The 20,053-nt window shown below is 44.9% G+C and overlaps 1 protein-coding gene across 2 annotated transcripts in view; it reads right to left on the bottom strand.

Annotated features, from left to right (window-relative positions):
- The window catches only part of RAD54L2 (RAD54 like 2), a 796,737-nt gene that overhangs the window by 463,024 nt on the left and 313,660 nt on the right, over positions 1-20,053 (bottom strand). For both annotated transcript variants that reach the window (XM_078661273.1, XM_078661274.1), the window contains exon 9: positions 18,173-18,372. In XM_078661273.1, the coding sequence (XP_078517399.1) occupies positions 18,173-18,372 (200 nt within the window). The remainder of the gene's footprint in view (positions 1-18,172; positions 18,373-20,053) is intronic.

Below are 20,053 nucleotides of genomic sequence, written 5' to 3'. Positions count from 1 at the left end.
GTATGTAAACAACCATAACTGGTGCACGACAAATGTTTCAATCCTTCTGTATTAAATAAACTCGCCAAGATTCATGGAGGACCCAACTAGAACACAAGAGGCCTCTTTGGCGAAAGGTGAAAATGTGGATGCTATTAAGGATCTGCTAATTGGCAGTGTGCTAGGAAGGAATGTTTTCCCTGCAGATCTAGACTACAAATTCGCAGGAATATTATCAAGAAATTTTCTTGAGTCTTTGTACAGGCACTCAACACCTAAAAACTGCTAAATACAATTTGTGACCATTATAAAAAGCATTTGCAATGCAAACGGTCTTGCATATGTGAAAGTAGAGCTACTGGGGTTGTAAATGACAATGGTTTGTATTTGTGTTTTATTATTTGCAAGCATTTAACACTGCTGTTACATACATGTTCAATGAAAATAATTTTACAGAAGAGGCGTACAAGTGTGCTCTGATGACCTACTTTCACAGATAAGTACTTCCCCTGATCACTTCTACAGACTAACAAAAAAGATTACATCAGCACAATGTTTAATCGGAGCAGAAGTAGTTAAAATGGTTGTACAAATGGGAGGAGAGGAAGCTTCTCTTACCCCGGTATAAGCACACCCCTGCAGTTTCCAGCATGTACCGTGCTGAAGTTAGTGGGTTTCAACATTCCTTATGAAGTCATGGGCACAATGGACCCCTTTGGTGCTGTCGGTCCTTGGTATTCGGGAATTTGCTGCAGAAGTATGGTGTTTTAAGAATCCCTGCTGCTGGATGTAACCCCCTACCCTCTCGCATCCTTTCTGTGTATTTTTCTATGTTGCACAATATTGTGCTATGGAGCTGCAGATTGTATGCACCGTAGGGAGTCTGAATGCGGATGGAAAGCAGCGACATAAAAACCACAGTATAGCATATATGCCAATATACCCGATACAGTGCAGTCGGAAGCAGTGGTCAAAGTGCATTCATGCAGATGAGCCAAAACAAACAGCAGACTGCACAGGAGGCTCCCACGGACCTCAGCCGCAGGGCTGGCTACATCAGTTACAGGCAGAAAAGAAAGAGGTCGCCATATTTAAAGATAAAGCGCGGTGGCAGTTGCACTGATTAAAATAAAATGCCTGCTTCATGGATACTGCGCTTGCGCTCTGCCAGGGCTCTGGGTGTAGCCTAATGCGCTTGATCGAAACAGGAGACCCTCAGGGATGGGGCATACCAAACAGTGCTGCAGAGTTCGGCCTGATGAACCGGGTTAGCGTCTCAGCATGGGCTCGACAAAAAACATGTTGATGGTAAAAAATAAAGTTAAACTCAAAATAAATTAGAATTACACAACAGTTGAATATGTACAATTACACGATTGGTGAACAAACCATGCAGGAGCGAAAGAAAACAAGCGGCCGAGGTAGGTGCACAGAACAGGCACCCTTGGAACGCGTCCGATGAGATGCATATGCTGTGTGTGTTTATTAGCTGGAAAGCTAATGCAGGAGGTGGAAGTGCACGGAACAGGCACCCTAGGAAGCATCGGATGCTCCCTATCGGGGATTTTGTGGTCAGGAAAGAGCAAGCGGTTGTGCCTGCAACGCCAGCTACGGCGAAAAAGTAATTAACAAAGGAGTGCTCAGAAACTGTAAATAAAATGTACAGAGTAAGGTCAGAGTTAACAGGGGCAGTTCTCACGGGAGGTTACAATAACAGAAAAGGAGGGACCACTGAATAAATTAACCAAAGACAAAGTAGCATTTCCAAAACACAGTCAAAGGAGCCAATTAAAACCATTGAAAATGCAATAGGTCTCGCCTTTGATTAAGGTAAAGCCATTTGCTTTGCTAATGGTATTGTATAGCAAAGCAAATGGCTTTAACTTAATAAAAGGCGAGACCTATTGCTCTTTCAATGCTTGTTATTTAATTATGTTAAATTTGCGAACAAGAAAAACAGCACTGAATAATGAGATCGAGCAAACGGAGCCAAAAATTCAGGAAGAAGTCAAGCCAAGTTCTGATGAACATAGTCAGGCAGAGGACAGCCTCGCATCTGAAAGACAGATGAGTTGGGCACAAGTCAGGCCAGTTCTGATGGACGGAGTCAAGCAGATGTCCGCATCGCATCTTGAAAAGCAGAAGCGTTGGGTTGGCTACAAGTCAGGCAGGTTCTGATGGACAGAGACAGGCAGATGACAGCCTCACTTCTGAAAAGCAGATGGGGTCACCGAAGAAGTTAAGTACAAGTCAGGCCCACTTCTGATGAACAGATGCAAGATTCGCTTCGAAAGGACGATACCCCTGAAGGCACTACTGTCCCGTTCGAAGACATACCACTGTTTTGAGGACGACCAATCCTTCATACTGCTCTTCCTCCTACCCTCCATCAGAGCTCCCCCTTTCCTAGCTCCTCTTTTTCATCTTTGCTCCCCTTGCGAGGACTTTAAGAGAATGACTGTAGACTCGGCACTAAGGGGCTAATTCTTATGCTTCAGTCGTAGCAGGAGATGCAGGCGTCCTTTAAAGCCCTATAAAGGGTAAACACAATTTATGGCAAGAGAAGAGGGTCAATAGTGTATGGAGTTGTTTGTAAAGCTGCAACAGCAAATGATGGAGGGAGTGATTCATTCAGGACTCCGTCCACCATTTGCTGCCACTGTTCTTTGTAAGGCTGGCAGGGTGGTTCGGCGATTTAAACGCTCCCACTGACAGCTGCAGTGTCTGCAGTTACGACTCCGAACCTTAGCAGAGTCTTGTGTCCAACCGAGGTGCACACATGGTCATCAGACTGAACAATAGCCGCCTCTGCTACTTGCTAGAGAGCTCAAAAATGTTTACTATGAAGAGCTCGATAAGAACAAATGATATTTTTCCGGCTCCAACTTCTGGTGCAAAGATTTATAGAGCTCTAGGGAGATAGATGAGTCCTTTGGTCTTCTCTGTTGCCTTGCGACACGGCGCCCCCTTGTGGCGGAGGTGTAAGCAGCTGCACGCAATGAATTTAAAGCAGCTCTTCCCCCGGTCACAGGGGACGAGGACTTCCCAGGTCTGAACAGGGTGCTTTTAAAGGCTGTTTTTCACACATGCATTAGCAGTACAGGGATTCCCATTCCTTTTGTTCAGATAGTACAGGAACAGCCCAGACATAAGATTGCGTGCGGAAGCAGGTGTGCAGGCGAGACAGGTAATTACAGAGTGCCCGGATGAGGAGGGCAAGGCACCAGCTGCCAGTCCGCGAGACAGTGGCGTTTAAATCCCAATTTCTGGCAATGGTGGCAAAGGGCCCAGCGCACAGATACACCAGACTGGCACTCAAGAGGAAGCAGGCTAAACTGTCTCCTGCCATAGAGACCTGGGCAGGGCACCAGCCGGCTAGACTGTCCGAGCCAATGGCCCCTCAACACTGACGAGACACAATGTGAAAGCCGTGCCGCTGCTGAGATGGCCACAACCTAATACTCTGCTCCCGCCCATCCATTGTAATGGGGCTAAATTTAACAAGTCACAATGTTACAAGCGCGGCCGAAACGGACCGCTCCCTCCCATCCATTGTAATGGGGCTAAATTTAACAAGTCACAATGTTACAAGCGCGGACGAAACGGACCGCGCTTGTGCAATTACGTGAATAACATTTTATTATGATATCTGTTCTCCGTAGCTTACTTTACTGATATTGTGGTGTCACACTAGAACCAAGAACACCGTTATAGTGCTTATGTGAGAGGACATAATGAATGTAAGTTCATGTCTGAAAATGTCTCGGACATGTAAACCATCCATCTTGCCGGTTCGTATTCGTGTTGAAATCTGAAGCGCTCATTTTGAGAACCTCTGCCAGCATCTGGAAATGTATATAACATGCATCAACCAGGCACGTTCCAAGTTCCATGCATTCGCAAGAATATTTATAAAGGGTTAAATTCATGATTTTTCCTTGCTGTGTCACAAGGTCAAACTGAGCAACACGCATTTTTCAAAGGGGTAAATTCTCTGAGCAGGTGGGTACAGCCAAAACTTCAGACAGTATGAAATCCTACACAAAACTTGCCGTATTATTACCTTAACTGAGGAGCTTTATGGCAGTCGAAGAGTCTGTCTGTCCAACTAGGTACAGCGAAGATCCTAGACCTCCATGCAGAAAGGTTGGGCGACTTACCAGGGGCTTGCAAGGCGCTTGCTTGCTCCAACAAGTCAGAAAGGACAGTTAGTTCTGACACGTGATCTATTCCGAGAGACGGTAACAAAACTCTGCAGCTGCTGCTGGGCACATGCATTGCTTCTCTTAAATTTCCACCTACTAGACATTATACGGTGTCTTCGCTTAACAATATATGTCTCACTGCTCCATGGAAATAAACAAAAGCAACAGAGGGGTGTGATAAAAAGGCAGACTTGTCACGCACAAACCACTGGAAGTCACATACACGAGTCACAACTTAGAAATAAACGCTTTTAAAAAGACACAAGTTTAATTTAAAGGCAGTGTAACAGAAATGTTTTTATCTTATTTCTGTCTCCGTTCGGTTAGACTGTCCGAGCCATTGGCCCCTCATAACACTGACGAGACATGATGTGAAAGCGGTGCCGCTGCTGAGACAGCCACAACGTAACACAAGTGTCACTGATCCATGGAAATAAACGAAAGCAACAGAGGGGTGTGATAAAAAGACAGACCTGTCATGCACAAACCACTGGAAGCCACACACGCGAGTCACAACTTAGAAATAAACTCTTTTAAAAAGAGACGTTTAATTTAAAGGCAGTGTAACAGAAATGTTTTTATCTTATTTCTGTCTCCGTTCGGCTAGACTGGCAGAGCCATTGGGCCCTAACAACACTGATGAGACACGATGTGAAAGCCGTGCCGCTGCTGAGACGGCCACAACGGGACTAATACTCTGCTCCCGCCCATCCATTGCAATGGGGCTAAATAGAACAAGTCACAATGTTACAAGCGCGGTGCAATTACGTAAATAACAATGAAAAACAAAAAGAGTGCTTCCTGGCTTTTGAACAAGACCGTGTAACTCCGCCAGTAAACGATCCAATCCCGGTGGGAGGGCCAAAAGGAGACAAGGCAGCAACAAGGAGGGACTAAGAAGCCTCCTTTACAATCAGAAGTCAGCGTTTTGCATAGATGACGACGCTGGCCAATTAAAAAGATAGACGGGGCTTCAACTCCGCCTCTGAGAGCTTCGGAATCTGTATTGATTCCAAGAAGCTCTCGAATGTCGAGAGGAGCGCATGCGCCGCTTTCGGCAGCCGAGACCTAAACATGGGTGGAAGATGGGCAGAGATTAAACCCCATATTCTGAATACAGCATGTCTCGAAGAGTCAACTCAAGCGCAGCCTAGGCGAAAGCTAAAACTAACCCCAAACTGGACAGAGACGCGAGCATTTGTGCTTCATATCTCTCATTATCCATGATTAACACGGATATTGAGATTCTGAGAAGGGCATTAGCAAATAGACTGGCTCTGTTGTACACAGTGACCACTGTGGGTTTACACCATGCATAAATAGCTCCCAGAATTTAATGTGGGCTATGCAGCAGCATATTCTACATGCACTATACTCCTGTGGTTGAAGATGTAGAAAAAGACTGAAACAATAGGGTAGGAATGCATGCTATAGGTGTTGAAAAAATTGGGATATACTTCCTGGGCTTGATGCAACTGCTGTGCCAGCACCCGACCATGAGGGATAAGATGGGATCAGAGGTTTAAAGTGGGATTGGTGAGAAATATAAATATAGCTGGTGGTTGAATCGATGGGGTGCAGACTGATTTCGGCACTGTGGGAAAGGCGAGAACACAATAGGTCCACCATACACCATGTATACCAACACGTGTATCTGCAACAGCACAAGAGCTTAATTTGGTGCTAATAAAACAATTAAAGTGCTATGAGGAAGCGTGGTGTTTACATACTAATTAGGAAAAATCAAAGTGTTCCTGTGAGGAAGATTAACAAAGATGGTACCTAAGAAATATCAAAGAGTTAGGATTGGGTTGTGGTAAAGATTATTTTAGACACCTGGGAATACAAATGGTGCACATATGAGATAAGCAATATACATAATATGGGTAGGGTAGTAACAGGTCTAAACTATGACATTTGGGAATACTTGTCCATTGCATGCTATAGGGTAAGTATTGTTTGCTAAGATGTCATTTTTACCAAGATGCTTGACCATAGCGCTAGACTGTATGTGGCCACTCCGATGCAAGTGGTTTCTGGAACTTGAGAGGTATTTTTTTGAAGGGCCACCACCTCCTTCTCCAACTCCCTGAGGTTAATTGCAACAGGCACATGCATAAAGAGGGTAAGGAGACTGGATTGAACAAGAGATGGAGGAAGAGGAAGGGGCTTGTCTGAACCTTTTCCACAAGGCTGCTTAGGGATCCCAGTCTGACCCGACACAGTAACAATGTTTAAACAGCTCACTTACATGAGGCCTAAAAGTTGTGGTATCAGGCCGCACTCCCAACCCCTACAGGCCCAAAATTCTTTCTGTCCAGGTTAAAAAAAAATGGGTTGGGGATTGGTGGTCCAAGCATTGGACCCACCTCTATAATCCCAACAGTCCTTCTCCTCCCAAAGCCCCCAGATTCCATTAACAAAAAATAGGGAGGGACCTGGCTCGTCTTGGCATTGGGTTCACCCCTAAAATACCAACAGTCTTTCTCCCCTTTGGGTGTAAATTAGGGAATTGCATCCCCAATCAGCCCTCCTGGAGAGGGCAGAAGTCACACTGTGCAAGAATATTTTTTTTTAAAACCACAAAGAAAGAATGGAGATGGGGCTGGCCATCCTGCCCACTACCACTCTAAAGCATCATAGTAGGCCAGCAAAAAGGGGGTAAACCACCATATTCTGCTAATGAGGTATCGGACTGTGGGGCTGCAACCCATTCGATTTTAAATTATTCCCCCAAAAGGTCTAGTGAGCTTTCTGACCACTTCTCCCCTTACCCCAGGAGGGTGGTGGTTATGGGGTTAACACCCATCCTGCCAAACAGGGGGGTATAAAGCCCATACAAGAAAACAAAACGGGAAAAAGTGAGGAAAAGGAACGGGGCAGGGCACTGGTCGAGTAGGTCATTGGGTCCCACCAACAGGCACCAACCAGTCAGTTATTCTGACGCCCATAGTTTGCAGAATGGAGGTTTGGGATTTACCCTCGTCAGTCCAAATGTCAAAACTATGCTCAAAGAAATCCCAATTTCATTTTTTTTCATTTGGGGAGGGGGCACTTTAAACATATTAGGCCAGGGTCAGTCAACCCCTAGAGAATCCTACAAACCCTGGGCATTCCCGAAACCTAGAGAATCAGCGGAATCCATGGTGATGGTGTGGCTTACAAGGATCGGAACATATATTCTTACCCGGCATTTCACTGGTGAACATTAAAACATTTTTCCTATATTTATGGCGCAGAAATCTCTTCCAGCCAATGGCCCAAAGCCCTACCTGTGTTCCCACACTTGTACCAGTAGAAAATGTCTTCCCTTGGATGAGTGAACCTAACACACAACACAAGAACAGACCAAAACTGTAGACACGTTGACACATGATCCAAGTTTTGACCGCTTCTCGTCATGGGCGATAAGCCCACCAACACACTTGGGGTACCATTTTAATTATGAGAAGTATAGGAACGCTGAATATTAGGCCGTTTAACAACCCACACAGATTCTGAAACATTCCCGGAAACATATAATTAAGAAACTGTGATAACAGCTAAAGTTTGACCGTTGCAGGGCAATTAGGTTAAGAAAAGAACAAATTACTTATCTTTGGTAACCACGTTTCTGATGGATCATCTATCGAACCACAGACTGCTGTGAATACTCCCAGGCACCAGAACGGATCCAGAGATTTTCTTAATAATTCTCTTGTGCAACAGTAGGTAGCATCGCACGGCTCTGTTTTGGGTCCAACCTGCCCAGCAAGTGACGTCAGGGCACAATATACCCACCACTTCCACACATTGATGTCAGTTTCTTTCGGACATCTGTCTGCACCATCAGACGCAGAGCCTTAGTAATCAAACTGTGCTACTGTGTACCTCTTTTCATTTGAAATCTGTTTAGCATGAACCAAACAGTCCACTCCTACAAACTGCATGAGGTGGGGGTTGGTGAGGAATATGTGTATTGATAGAGTATCCAAAAGAGTGTTACTAGGTGAATAACTTGTTATTCAATTGGATACTTTTAACCACAGATCTCACCTTGTGATAATAGAGCATTAACCCCCAAGGCGATGAGTTAGTTCAGAACAGAAAATCCTGATGGGTTAATTCAGAACAGAAAATCCTAATGGGTTGATTAGGTAAAGTGCCCCCTTCCACTAGATCTGACTAACCAGGCAGTAGTGTTTGTGAGAACTTACTCCCACGTCCCAGCCTGGCAGACACTCGACTCAATGCAGTGATAGCATCTTTTGATCTGGTGGAATGAGCCAGCAGGCCTTCCAGAGGCTACTTCTTACATAATCCATAGCAAATCTTTATATAAAGGACAATTCACCTGGAGATCATGTGCTTTAGGGCAGCTCTTACCTTCTTCCCCGAGAACCCAACAAAGAGCTGTTCATCCACTTGATGATCTTAGGTGTGAGCGATGTAAAGCTCAGAGGTCTCTTTGGATCTAGGCTATTCAGTCTCTTTTCCTCCTGGGATGGATGAGGTGGAGCGAAGAACACTGTCAGGATGATAGATTGCCCAATGTCGGACAGTGTTAAAACGTTCGGGAGGAAAGCTGCCTTAGACCTTAACAATAGCTTGCCAGGGAAGAAAGTGGAGTATGAGAGTGCTTGCAGTTCACTGACATGATGAGCTGATGTCATTGCAATGAGGAGCAAGGTCATTAATGTGAGCAACCTCTGAGGGCAACTATGCACTGGCTTGAGTGGGGTGCACACCATGAAGGTGAGAACCAGATTGAGAATTCACTGCGGCAACGATGTACCTGGTAGAGACTATTCTAACCGTAGATTCCTTCACGTAGAATTATCCCCAGCCGTGAGACTGGATCCAGAAACTCTTTGCCACAGCATCCCTGCGCGCCGGGGGCGGGGCTGCATCACGCGACTCCGCCCAGGCATCATCCGCGTACATGACGTCAGCAAGGTCACATAAGCCCCACCCCAGCGTGTCTACGTCAGTTTTCTTCAGAGAACTTTTTCGCACCACAACGCGGAGCCACCAGACAAAAGACTGTGGGAGCATGGGAACAGTGTGCGAAAGAGTAGAAAAAAGAGAAAGTCACCATAAGGAACAGTGCAACACTGCAGTGTCCAAAAGCAGGGGCAGAAGAAGGAACAGAGCAGAGCTCTGAGCAGCCACCCTGCCTGTACGTAGACAGCCCCCGCCCCCTTTCCCCGGAGGCAAGTAACCTGCGTAAAAAGTCATGACACATGTAGCAGGCCTACAACTCATTCAGAAACAAGGAAGGGGAGCCAGTCCCAAAACAGAGAGGAACAACCAACCACCAAGCCACCCCAGCATAGAGGGCAACCCCCCCAAGGAACAAGGTGAGGCACGGCTCGATGACCGCAACACAGAGGTTAGCAGAGGGGCCAGGACCCTTAGGAGCAAGAGGAAGGGAAAGGAGGGGAGGGCAAGATTGAAGGCAAACCTCCCACACCAGGAGATGCCAGAGCAGCGGGGCCCAGGAGTGCCGTAACCCCATCCACCAAAGAACCAAGAGGAGGAGAGAACGGCAACAAGACGGAGCCACCGTCAAGAGCAAAAGAAAGCACTCACAGGAGACACAGCCCCCCACCGGGAGGCGAGAAACGAAGACCAGCCCAAGGGTCCTTGCAGAACGGGGAGAAAGGGCGGGCCGTTTAGGAATCTGCAGCTAGAATAGTCTATACCAGCTACATCGTTACCGAAGGTAAGTAACTCGTACATCTGATAGAGACTACTAGCCGCAGATTCCTTCACGTAGAATAGATACCCTAGCAATACCCATGGGGAAGGAGGGCCTGCAAAAGGATCCCACAAGTCTGGACAGGACAGAGGGCCCCACAGGGGACCAGACCTGCAGACCAGGGAAGTAACCTCGTCCCTTTCAGGCAAGAGGATCCCCACAACCCGAACACCACCGACCCAAATAGGGAGGTAGGAAGAAGAGTGAAGACTGAAGAGGCCCGTACAGTCACAACACAGGAACCAAGGGCACGGCCGGAGAGGCCGAAGCGCCGCGCGCCCCCCCCCCACACACACAGAGCTTCCATCCAATGCCAGGACAGGCAGAAGAAGAAGGAGCCTAGAGGGCCCAAGAAAACAGGAAAAAGAAGGTGAGCCCACCCAGAAGGAAGGCAACAGGGCAGCCAGAACGGCACCGATGGCCATAGCCGCCAGAAGTAAGAAGAAGAACAGCCCGGGCCCCAGAAAAAAACGGGCAGGCGACACCTGACAAAGGAGAACACAGAAGCATCCCAGCCTTCAGAACAGGAGCAGGAAGAAGAGGAAATGCCCAGACATACCACCACAAGGACCGTGCATACAACCTCAAGAAGCAATAGCAACATACAGAAACGCCATGGAGAACAGGCATCCGAAGGCAACCAGAACTCCCCAGTAGAGCTCAGCTATATAACAGCTACCACTACCCCACATAGGGTACGTTAAGTCCCTAGACATGGGAATCCTCTTTGTAGGAACTTACGCAGCAGAGGAAAAAAAATAAAAAAACAAAAGGGCCACGCGGAAAAACACCCCCTTGGAAGGCTTGACAAGCAGCCCAAGCAAAGCAGAAACCCTAATCTCAGGGCCAAGTCTGGGCAGCAATGCCAGCAAAACACACACATAGTCAACAAAGGGCCGTCCAGCAGCCAACAATGCCAAAGTCCCAAAGGAGGACTCAAATGGCCAGAAAACACACTCCACAGCCAGAACAACCGGCCTAAGAAGGCCCAGAACCAGCCCAATTCAGAAGTCACTGAGGAGGAGGAGGAGGAGGGGAAGGAGGAGGAGGAGGAGGACAGAACCCTGCCAGGAAACTTTGGATGGCGGAGTCAGCCGGGGCATGGAATAACAGCCTGCCATCAAACGGAAGATCAATGAGCCGTTCCCGAATATTTTCAGGGAACACGCTGTCCCGAAGCCAAGCATGGGGACGGAGGGCGACTGAGGAAGCCATGGCCCGGCCCAGCACCTCCGAGATGTCCAGAGCGGAGAATAAATGCAGCTAGCTCCCAGCCATCCAAAGCATGATGCCGTAATGACCCATGTTGTTCATTCAGACAGGGGCGAAGATATAACAAAGTTATGGCATCTTTCGATCTTGGTTTTGCCAACTTGCTGTGTTCCCCACCAGTAGAATTTGTTCCCACGTTCATTGGTTGAGGTTTTAATTCTTTGATCGATTTTAACATTATCCCAAATCGTTACGCAAACTGGTTCGATAAATTTATTACCCACCCCAATGGTCTGAGCGATCATCTTCTGTTAAGTATTAATATTGTGCTTCCCTTTAAGAATACAGCCTCTATTGTAGAAAGCCTGGCCTGGACCCAAGATATTGTTCTGGCCCGCAAGAATGGTTACTCCCCGCGTTGGGGCACGAAAGATCCAGAGGATCTGAACACAAAGATCATTTCCAAGGCCATAGACCTTATTATGGAGTGCCTGCAAGAAGGCACCTCTCATATGGACATACTGAGTGCGTTTTCCCTAATTACGTTAGCCATACAAAATACGCTGAGCCTTCCCCCCTAAGGCGTCATCTAAAAAGAATAATGGATGGTTCGACCCTATGTGCACTAAAACCTATTCCTCTTTAAAGGTTGCACTCCATAGACCTGAGAGAGATTATGAGGAAATCAGAGTGTGTAGGAAGGCATACAATTTCGCCAGGAATAAACGCAAGAAAGAAATTAAAGATCAAGTTTGGAATCATCTTTTTGTGGCATAATTGCGCAGGGATTGTTTCTCTTTTTGGCAGGCAGTAAAGGCACAGTTTTTCGCTAATAATGAGGGGGCAGAGGTATCGATTGATGAGAAATCGTGGACTGACTTTTTTTCCAAGGTCTATGGTAGTAAGAGGAACGAGGATATTATCATAGACGCTGAATTACACCTATCTGGTGACTTCACAGTTTTTTCGCCGATTGATATCTATTTCACACATGATGAAGTATTGGCGGCCATTAATGCGAGTAAAGGAGGTAAGGCCCCAGGCCCTAACGGGATTCCGATAGATTTGTATAAATGCACGACAGAGCTTTGGTCCCCCTTGCTAACTCGAATCCGAGAAGCATGTTGTGCAAAGGATTTCATTAAATCCAGGTAGGAGTCTGTAATAATACCCATCTTCAAAAATGGGGACCGGGAAAACCCTGCTTGCTATCGACCCATATCCCTCTTAGACTCGCTTATGAAAATCGCAGGAAGGGTCATTTTGATTAAACTTCAATTGTGGGCAGAAGACAATAACATCTTGAGCCCGGTCCAATATGGTTTTAGGGAAGGGATGGGCACAATCGAGCAGGTTTTAAACTTTTCTATTTTACAGGGGAAGTATACCCAAGCAAAGGCAGGGAAATTATTTGAGATATTTGTAGATCTTACCGCTGCCTTGGAATGCGTTGACCATAGCAGATTATGGAAGGACCTAAAGGTTGAGCCCACACTGGTGCAATTTTTGAGGCAATTATATGCGGGGGCCTCAGCAAAGGTGAGATACGAACTAAAGGGAGAGTGCACAAAGTCTTTCCGCGTGGAGAGGAGTGTTAGACAAGGCTGCATACTGGCCCTGCTCCTTTTCTCATTATATACTAATGCATTGGAAGAGGAACTGGTGGCCAGGGCGAGAGATCCCCCTCAATTTAATAACAAGCAGATCATCTCCCTTCTCTACGCGGTGTTAATGGCTAGAACCCAGCTCCGATTACAGAGAGCCCTAGCCACTTACATTGATTTTATGGACAATCGGGGCCTTTCACTCAATGTAAAGAAAACATTTGTGATGTCATGTGGGAAGAGGAAGAATAAATGTAGTAGCTTAGCAGCTGAGAGTGGTAGAATTGAATCAACCAAAACGTTCTCTTATCTCGGCATTTTGCTCGAGGATACAGGCTCTTGGGGACCAGCGGTCACGAGTAGGATCCTTTTGTTTAAGAGGTCGACCGCGGCAGTGATTAATAAAAAAAAAAAATGGGTAGAAGGCCCCCAGGGATCCTCCTCAAAATTTACCAAGCAAAATGCTTAAGTATCGCAATATATGGGACGGGTTTGGGGCTTTTGTGATGTTTCCACAATTCAGGTGGTAGAAAATGCTTTTTTAAGGTTTATTTTAGCTGTTCCTCAGAGTTAATCTGTTTTTAATTGTCATAGTGAATTGGGGATTTCCCACATCTCCGATGTAATCAAAATGCAACCAATTTTGGTCTGGCATAGAGTCTGGACCTCTCCCAATCTAGGGTTAAACCATGAAATCCTTAAGGATTCAATGGGATTGGATCAGGTTAAAAATATCCCCTGGCTGAACTATGTAAGAAAATGACTTGTGTAGACCAGATTTTTATATTAAGCCAGACACCATTATCCAGAAAAGAGCTTAAAGCTGTATGCCTGACCCAGTTTGAGTCTCTTAGAATTGCAGTGGAATTCAATAAAAGTCTGTGATCCAGCACCAACTGACCCTGGCCAGCAACTCCATTCAACCCTACCTAGTGTGGTGAACAGGGGGGATATGATAGATATATACTGACTAGGTTTAGGTTTGAAAGCTTCCATCGTTTGGTTACATTTCCAGCTGTAAATGACTGGTCCAGGGATCTTTGTCACTGCCCATGCGACAATATATCATTACAAACAACAATGCATGTGATCTTTTTTTGTAAATTTTATTCTAAGGAATGTGCCAGAAGGATAATGCCTTTTTTGAAGGAGGAAGCATGGCGGCAATGTTGCCCGGCTTTCCTATTTCTACAATCTATACTAATATAATAAAGAGAGAGCCCAAACCTTTGAGGCGGGTAATCTCAGGAACCACAGCACCAATCACAACACCCAATACAGCGTTGGAAAGGGCAGTTGCTGCAGAAGGACATAAGCTATGGAGACGCCCACCATATACATTTAAAAGGAAAAAGATCCGTGCCAGCAAAGTAGTCCCTCATCTCATATCGTGTGCTGTGGGCGTGGGCGTGTGCGGGGCGCAGGATTACGGGGAAAAAAAAAGCGAACGTTGTGCCCAATATTTCATTGTTTTTTCTTCACAGGTTGTGTACATTCCAGCTCCGGGTGTCCACCCTGCTCCCTTTAAATACCCCTGCACCCCATAATCATAACCAACCTTACTCCTTAAAATACCCCAACACCCTTAAACACTAACCCATCTTAAACCTATAAATATACCTTGTACCCCAAAACCCAAACCTATCCCTAAACCCTAAAAATAACCCTGTACCCCAAAACCCAAACCTACCCCTGAACCCTAAAATACCCCTGTACCCCAAAACCCAAACCTAGCCTGAACCCTTAATACCCCTGTACCCCAAAACCCAAACCTACCCCTGAACCGTAAAAATACCCCTATACCCCCAAACCTAGCCCTTAACCCTAAAAATACCCCTGTACCCCAAAACCCATACCTATCCCTAAACCCTAAAACTTCCCCTGTACCCCATGACCCAAAACTATATCTGAACCCTTAAAATACCCAAACACCCCAAAACATATACCTCAGCACCCCAAAACATATACCCCTATACCCATACTTACCTTATCCAAACATTTTTTTTAAAAAACATGCGTTTACCATTCATGCATTTACAACGAATTTCGTTGTAAATGTATGCGTGGAAAAAGCATATAAAATGTAATGCCATGCGTTATAATGGCATTGCGGAGTCATGGTACTTTCGTAATAAAAGTATGCGGAGTGATGCTATGCGGAAAGAAAGTTGCGGAATAATGGGTGTTTACCCTTCCCCGGTAATTACATTGGTGGCACGGCGGCCCACATCTCCAGCAACATACTCATATTTTTTCACCACCGATTTGAAAAATGCACAGGTCTCTCTCATTGATGGCCAGCACCGACATACCTTTTAGACACACCTCCCGCCACAAGTTCTAGAATTGCGAACTTTAGAGCTCGGGAGCTACGTTCGAATCTCGGCATCAGCTCAACATCCTGTGATTCCAGGCAAATCGCTTTGTCTCCCCGGGCCTACCACAAATGAATGTGTTCTTCTGTAATGTAAATTGTGCTCATGCCATGTTGTCGAGTTCACGCTATATAATATTGCAAGGAAAAATAAAGTAGGGAAACTCGAGTTCACACACTACTGAACGCGCACTCTTAAGTGCATCAGCCATGCACTGTGAATCAGAGCGTTTCACAGGCCTGTCACAGATAAGAAATGCTATCAAAATGAAATCCTACAAAACAATATACTACTGGCCGGCAGCAATTCATACCCGAACAAAGTCGGGACGGGCTGCTAGTTACTGGATAAAGTGTACTGTATCGGAATAATGACTGGACTTTTAAAAAGCATCTTGAGGAAAAGGAAAAGCATAACTGGTTAGTTTTTAAAATGTAATATTTGTACTGTTGAGTCAGCTGTGTATACAAGGTATTTTTAATGTTTATCTTGTATGAATTGTGTTTATTTTTGCTTTTATGATTTTATCAAGTGTCTAAAATCGAATAAAGCATTTTCTGATTCTGAGTCACAGTGCCCAAAGGAGTGCCAGACGATCCAGAAATGTAACTAGGACCTGAAACATGGCCTCCTTGAAGGCTCAAATCTGTTGTGTTGTCACCAATAACCCAGAGATCTCAGGCTGGTGCGGGATTTGTGCAGGGATCAGTTTTGAAGAAGGGAAAATAGACTTGGCAGTACTCTGATGTTTGCACAACTTCTCCTGATAAGAATAGCAGGAAGAAAGGCAGCTATATTTTGTCGTCTTGTGTTTTTTTTATTTTTATTTTTTTACCTACTTGAAGACTGGGGGCGGGGGGACCTCATTTGGAATGGCCTCAGGATTGCAAATTCGTCCTTGACCTCGACTTTGAGTGAGACCGGGCCTTCCGAGGTTTCCTATGGTGCTCAGAGATGTAGAGTTTGGCATTAAGGTTATCTGAGAGTATTTGAGCACAGCATGGAATCCCACGAGGAGTGCAAACACTAGAAACAGACCTTGTGAGTGTTTCACTGACATCTGTTAGTGGAAATCATTGCAGGGTTTAAAACCTCTTGTTCCAGGGAAGGCATGTCCTTTGCACACAGGAGAAATTTTGTAGAAGAATGCTGTCATGAGATAAAATTGAGGGAGCAAGCTTCAAATCTGTAACGGAAGGCAGGGAAAGATAGGAACGGACATCGATGCTCTCGAGTGGTAGTTAAGTTATGAACCAAATGTTATTTCTGGGGGAGGCACAGACACGAAGCCATACAATGCCACCTCCCAGCTTGCAAGGGAAATTGTGGAGAAAAAACTCTGGATCCAGTATAGCGCCTGGGAAAAATCACAAGGTGAGAATTTTGTTGTTTGAAGTATCCATCAGGACGTGAGATTCACACAAGCCAGTCTGTCCTAGACTCCCCCAGGTGTCCAGATAAAAAAAATGTCTAAGGGTTACATAACCCTTGGTGCCGGCTGACCCTGAACCCAAGTACAGCAACTACTCACAACCCCAGAAATACTAAAATACTAATGTAAAATGATGATGTCTCCACATTAAATGTTGGGGTCTTTCCTGTTGCAAGTGAAAGTCCCACCCACACATGTGGTGTACTGTTTTTAATGGGAGAAGTGTGGGAATACAGAACAGTAGAGCATCTGTTAATCCCTCATTAATTTCTAAGCATGTTCAGCTTCCAAATGTAAGTCAATGTGCAAGAAAACACAGATGTTACGAAATGCTCTCTGAATTACATGATATCATGAGTAACCTCAAGTTTAGAGTTGTGCGCATAACCACTACTTCTAAATTGAGATTCTTGTTATGTTATGTTATGTTATGTTATATTGTGACTTTTATAGCGCACGGCTACTCAGTGAGTGTCCCGGCGCTTTAGTGACATCCTAAAAGCAAACATAACACATAAAGAATAGAGAGGGAAGCACAAAAAGAATTTTAATTGTTTTGTAAAATCTAAGAGGCAAACAGCCAGGTTTTGAGGGCCTTTCTAAAAGATAGCAAATTAGAGTTGCTTCGTAACAAAAAAGGCAGAGTTAAAAAAAATACATAGCTTTATTTCAAACCCATATTTTATTCAGAACATTTTACATTATTAATTGATGCTTTGGCTGTACAAAATAAAAAACTTTTTTTTTTTTTTTAAACCCTAGAAGCTGCAGGTCGGTTGATAATTCTGGGTAGTGCATTTTTGGACAAACAATAAACACTCTGTCCCTGTGTCAATAAGAGACTGGCGATGTAACAGTACAGTTTTTTTGTAAGTCAGCCATAGGGGCAAAAAATAGAGATGAAAACAGTCACCTCTTTCTATTTTTTTCTATTTACTTTCATTATTTTTAAAATTTTAATGATTAGCCTTTTGGGGAAAAATAAGAGCGATCTACACCAATTACCCCTCGCTGAATTCAGAGTGTTGTTTACTTATCAGAAATGTCCAGCTTCCTGGTTTCACCAAAACCCCTATACGTAAGCATTTTATATACTTTTAGTGAAATCAAAAGATCTTTGATAACATCATACGTAAAAAGGGCTCAGCATGGGGATTGGTGTGGGAGGGTAAACCTCAGCAATTTACGGTTTCAAGACCTTTTATCTGTAGATCAGATAGGGTCTAGCAACAGTCATGCTATGAAGCCAAACCTTAAAAGGAAACAAAAAGTAAACCATCCTTTGTCATGTACAAGGCAAGGGTCTAGAATGACATATCTCTGCATATCAGGCTTGCACATCACTCCTGAATTTAGGAAATGATCAACAGTTTCATCTCTCTAATGAGTACATAATTTATTACTATTAAGGGTTCTGTCCGCACTTCTACTCTTTCAGAAAAGCAAACATGAAATTTGTAGCCCATTCTCTAAATTTGTAAAAAATAAAAAAATAAAAATCCAGACTTGCTTTCAAGGTTGCTTTTATGAATAATTACCTATTTCACTACTGTAAATAACACTGTTGTTACTTTGCCGGGTTTTGCACTGCAGATACATGTACATGTATACAAGCAGATACATACTTATCAAAAGCTCTTGTTGTCGGTCCTCCTCATCTAAATCGATGATCACGGGCCCCACATTCTTCTTGGGCTTCTTCTTCTTCCTTCCAGTGGTAAAAGATTTCTTCAGCGAAAGAAGTCGGTACATCTCATAGCCCATTAGCAGTACACCTCCATTTGCTGACCAGTCACTAATCACCTTTGCACGAGCTACGGTTGTCCTATGTGTAAGTAAAGATAGAGCAAGCATCAAACACAAATTAAAACTGCCTCTGCCCAGATCTTTCAGTTTTCCCCATGGGCTTGTTCCAAACAATATTCTTCCTGTTTTGCTCGACCATGCTAGCAGACTTTGGTCACTACTAGACAGTAATTCATAAAAAAAAATGTGGGCAGCATCAAATCAGGTTCACCTCTGGATCTTTTATCCTCTACGGTGCTGCAACAACTTGACACACCCTCCCTCGAATTAATTATTGATCTTCTTAACGCCTCCATACAGGAAGCAATCATTCCTCCTGAGTGGAAGCATGCTATGACTCTTCCGCTCCTGAAGAAAGTCAACGCAGATCCCGCCCAACTCTCCATTTTTATCCCTATTTCCCAACTTCCGATATACTCTAAATTTCTGGAAACACATATCAACTTCCAACTTGCACAGTTTGTTGAATCTTTTAAATTTTTACATGACTCCGGTTTTAGAGCTGGTTTCTCAACAGAGACAACTCTACTGGGCATCACGGAAAGGCTGAGACACCACTTGAACATGGGGATACAGCAGCCCTCATACTACTCGATTTGAGCGCTGCTTTTGACACAGTGTCTCACATCGTGTTAATAAGATTCCTTCAATCCCTCGTCATCTCTGGTGCAGCTCTGAAATGGCTGACATCTTGCCTTACCAACCCCACTTTTCACATTTTTTCCTCTGCTGCCACCTCCAAACTTCACTCACCCGATTGTGGAGTCCCTCAGGGCTCTATTCTTAGTCCATTGCTTTTTAATATTTATGTTAAACCATAGGCGATTATTGCAGAGGAGGCCGTGCTGTCCTTTTTTGCTTACGCAGAGGACACCCAGATCATCTTCTCACTTTCCTCTGAGAAGGTGTCTGGTCAGTCAGCTCTTCAAGACGGCCTAAGGAAAGTTGTAGCATGGATGCAAACAAACATGCTTAAACTCAATGGCGACAAGACCGAGGTTCTCATTTTGGGTAACAACAAAGATCTATGGGGCGCCCAGCACTGGCCCATCGAACTGGGAACTTCACCTCAGCCCACTCAACAGGTCCGCAACTTGGGCTTTATTGTTGAATGACCGGCTGTCCATGAGACAGCAAGTAGTAAAGGTGGCAGCTACCTGCTTCACTGTATTGAAGTGGCTGAAAAAAGTTGTCTGGATGCACCCTTGCGCCACCCAGAGAACGGTGGTCCAAGCACTTGTGACCTCAAGAATAGACTATGGTAACATTCTCTATCTAGGGGCCAACAAAGATATACTGCGGAAGCTACAGGTAGTGTAAAACGCTGCAGCTAGATTACTATGCCATATTCGCAGAGCCACCTCCATCACCAGCTATCTATGTGATCTCCATTGACTGAAAGTGGAAAGCAGTGTCAAGTTCAAAGCTTTAAGCTTTCTATTCAAGATTAAATCCAGCACTGCTTCCCAATACTTGCAAGCCCTGGCCCAAACTTATTACCCTTCACGATTACTGCGCTCCACTACCCAGGGACATTTTTTGGTACCCAGGGTCACACTCTTACAGATGGGAGGTTGCTCCTCTGCCTTTCTCAGTCCCACTCTGTGGAACACTCTGCCTGTATCTCTTCGGCTTGAAACAAACTTCGCAATTATCTAAAAACATGGCTGTTTAACCAATATCATCATATTTTTGTTTCC

The sequence above is a fragment of the Lissotriton helveticus genome, chromosome 9 (assembly GCF_964261635.1).
Source record: "Lissotriton helveticus chromosome 9, aLisHel1.1, whole genome shotgun sequence".
Classification (NCBI taxonomy): domain Eukaryota; kingdom Metazoa; phylum Chordata; class Amphibia; order Caudata; family Salamandridae; genus Lissotriton; species Lissotriton helveticus.
Note: the sequence above shows the minus strand (reverse complement) of the source record. Positions and strands in the feature narration are given on the sequence as shown.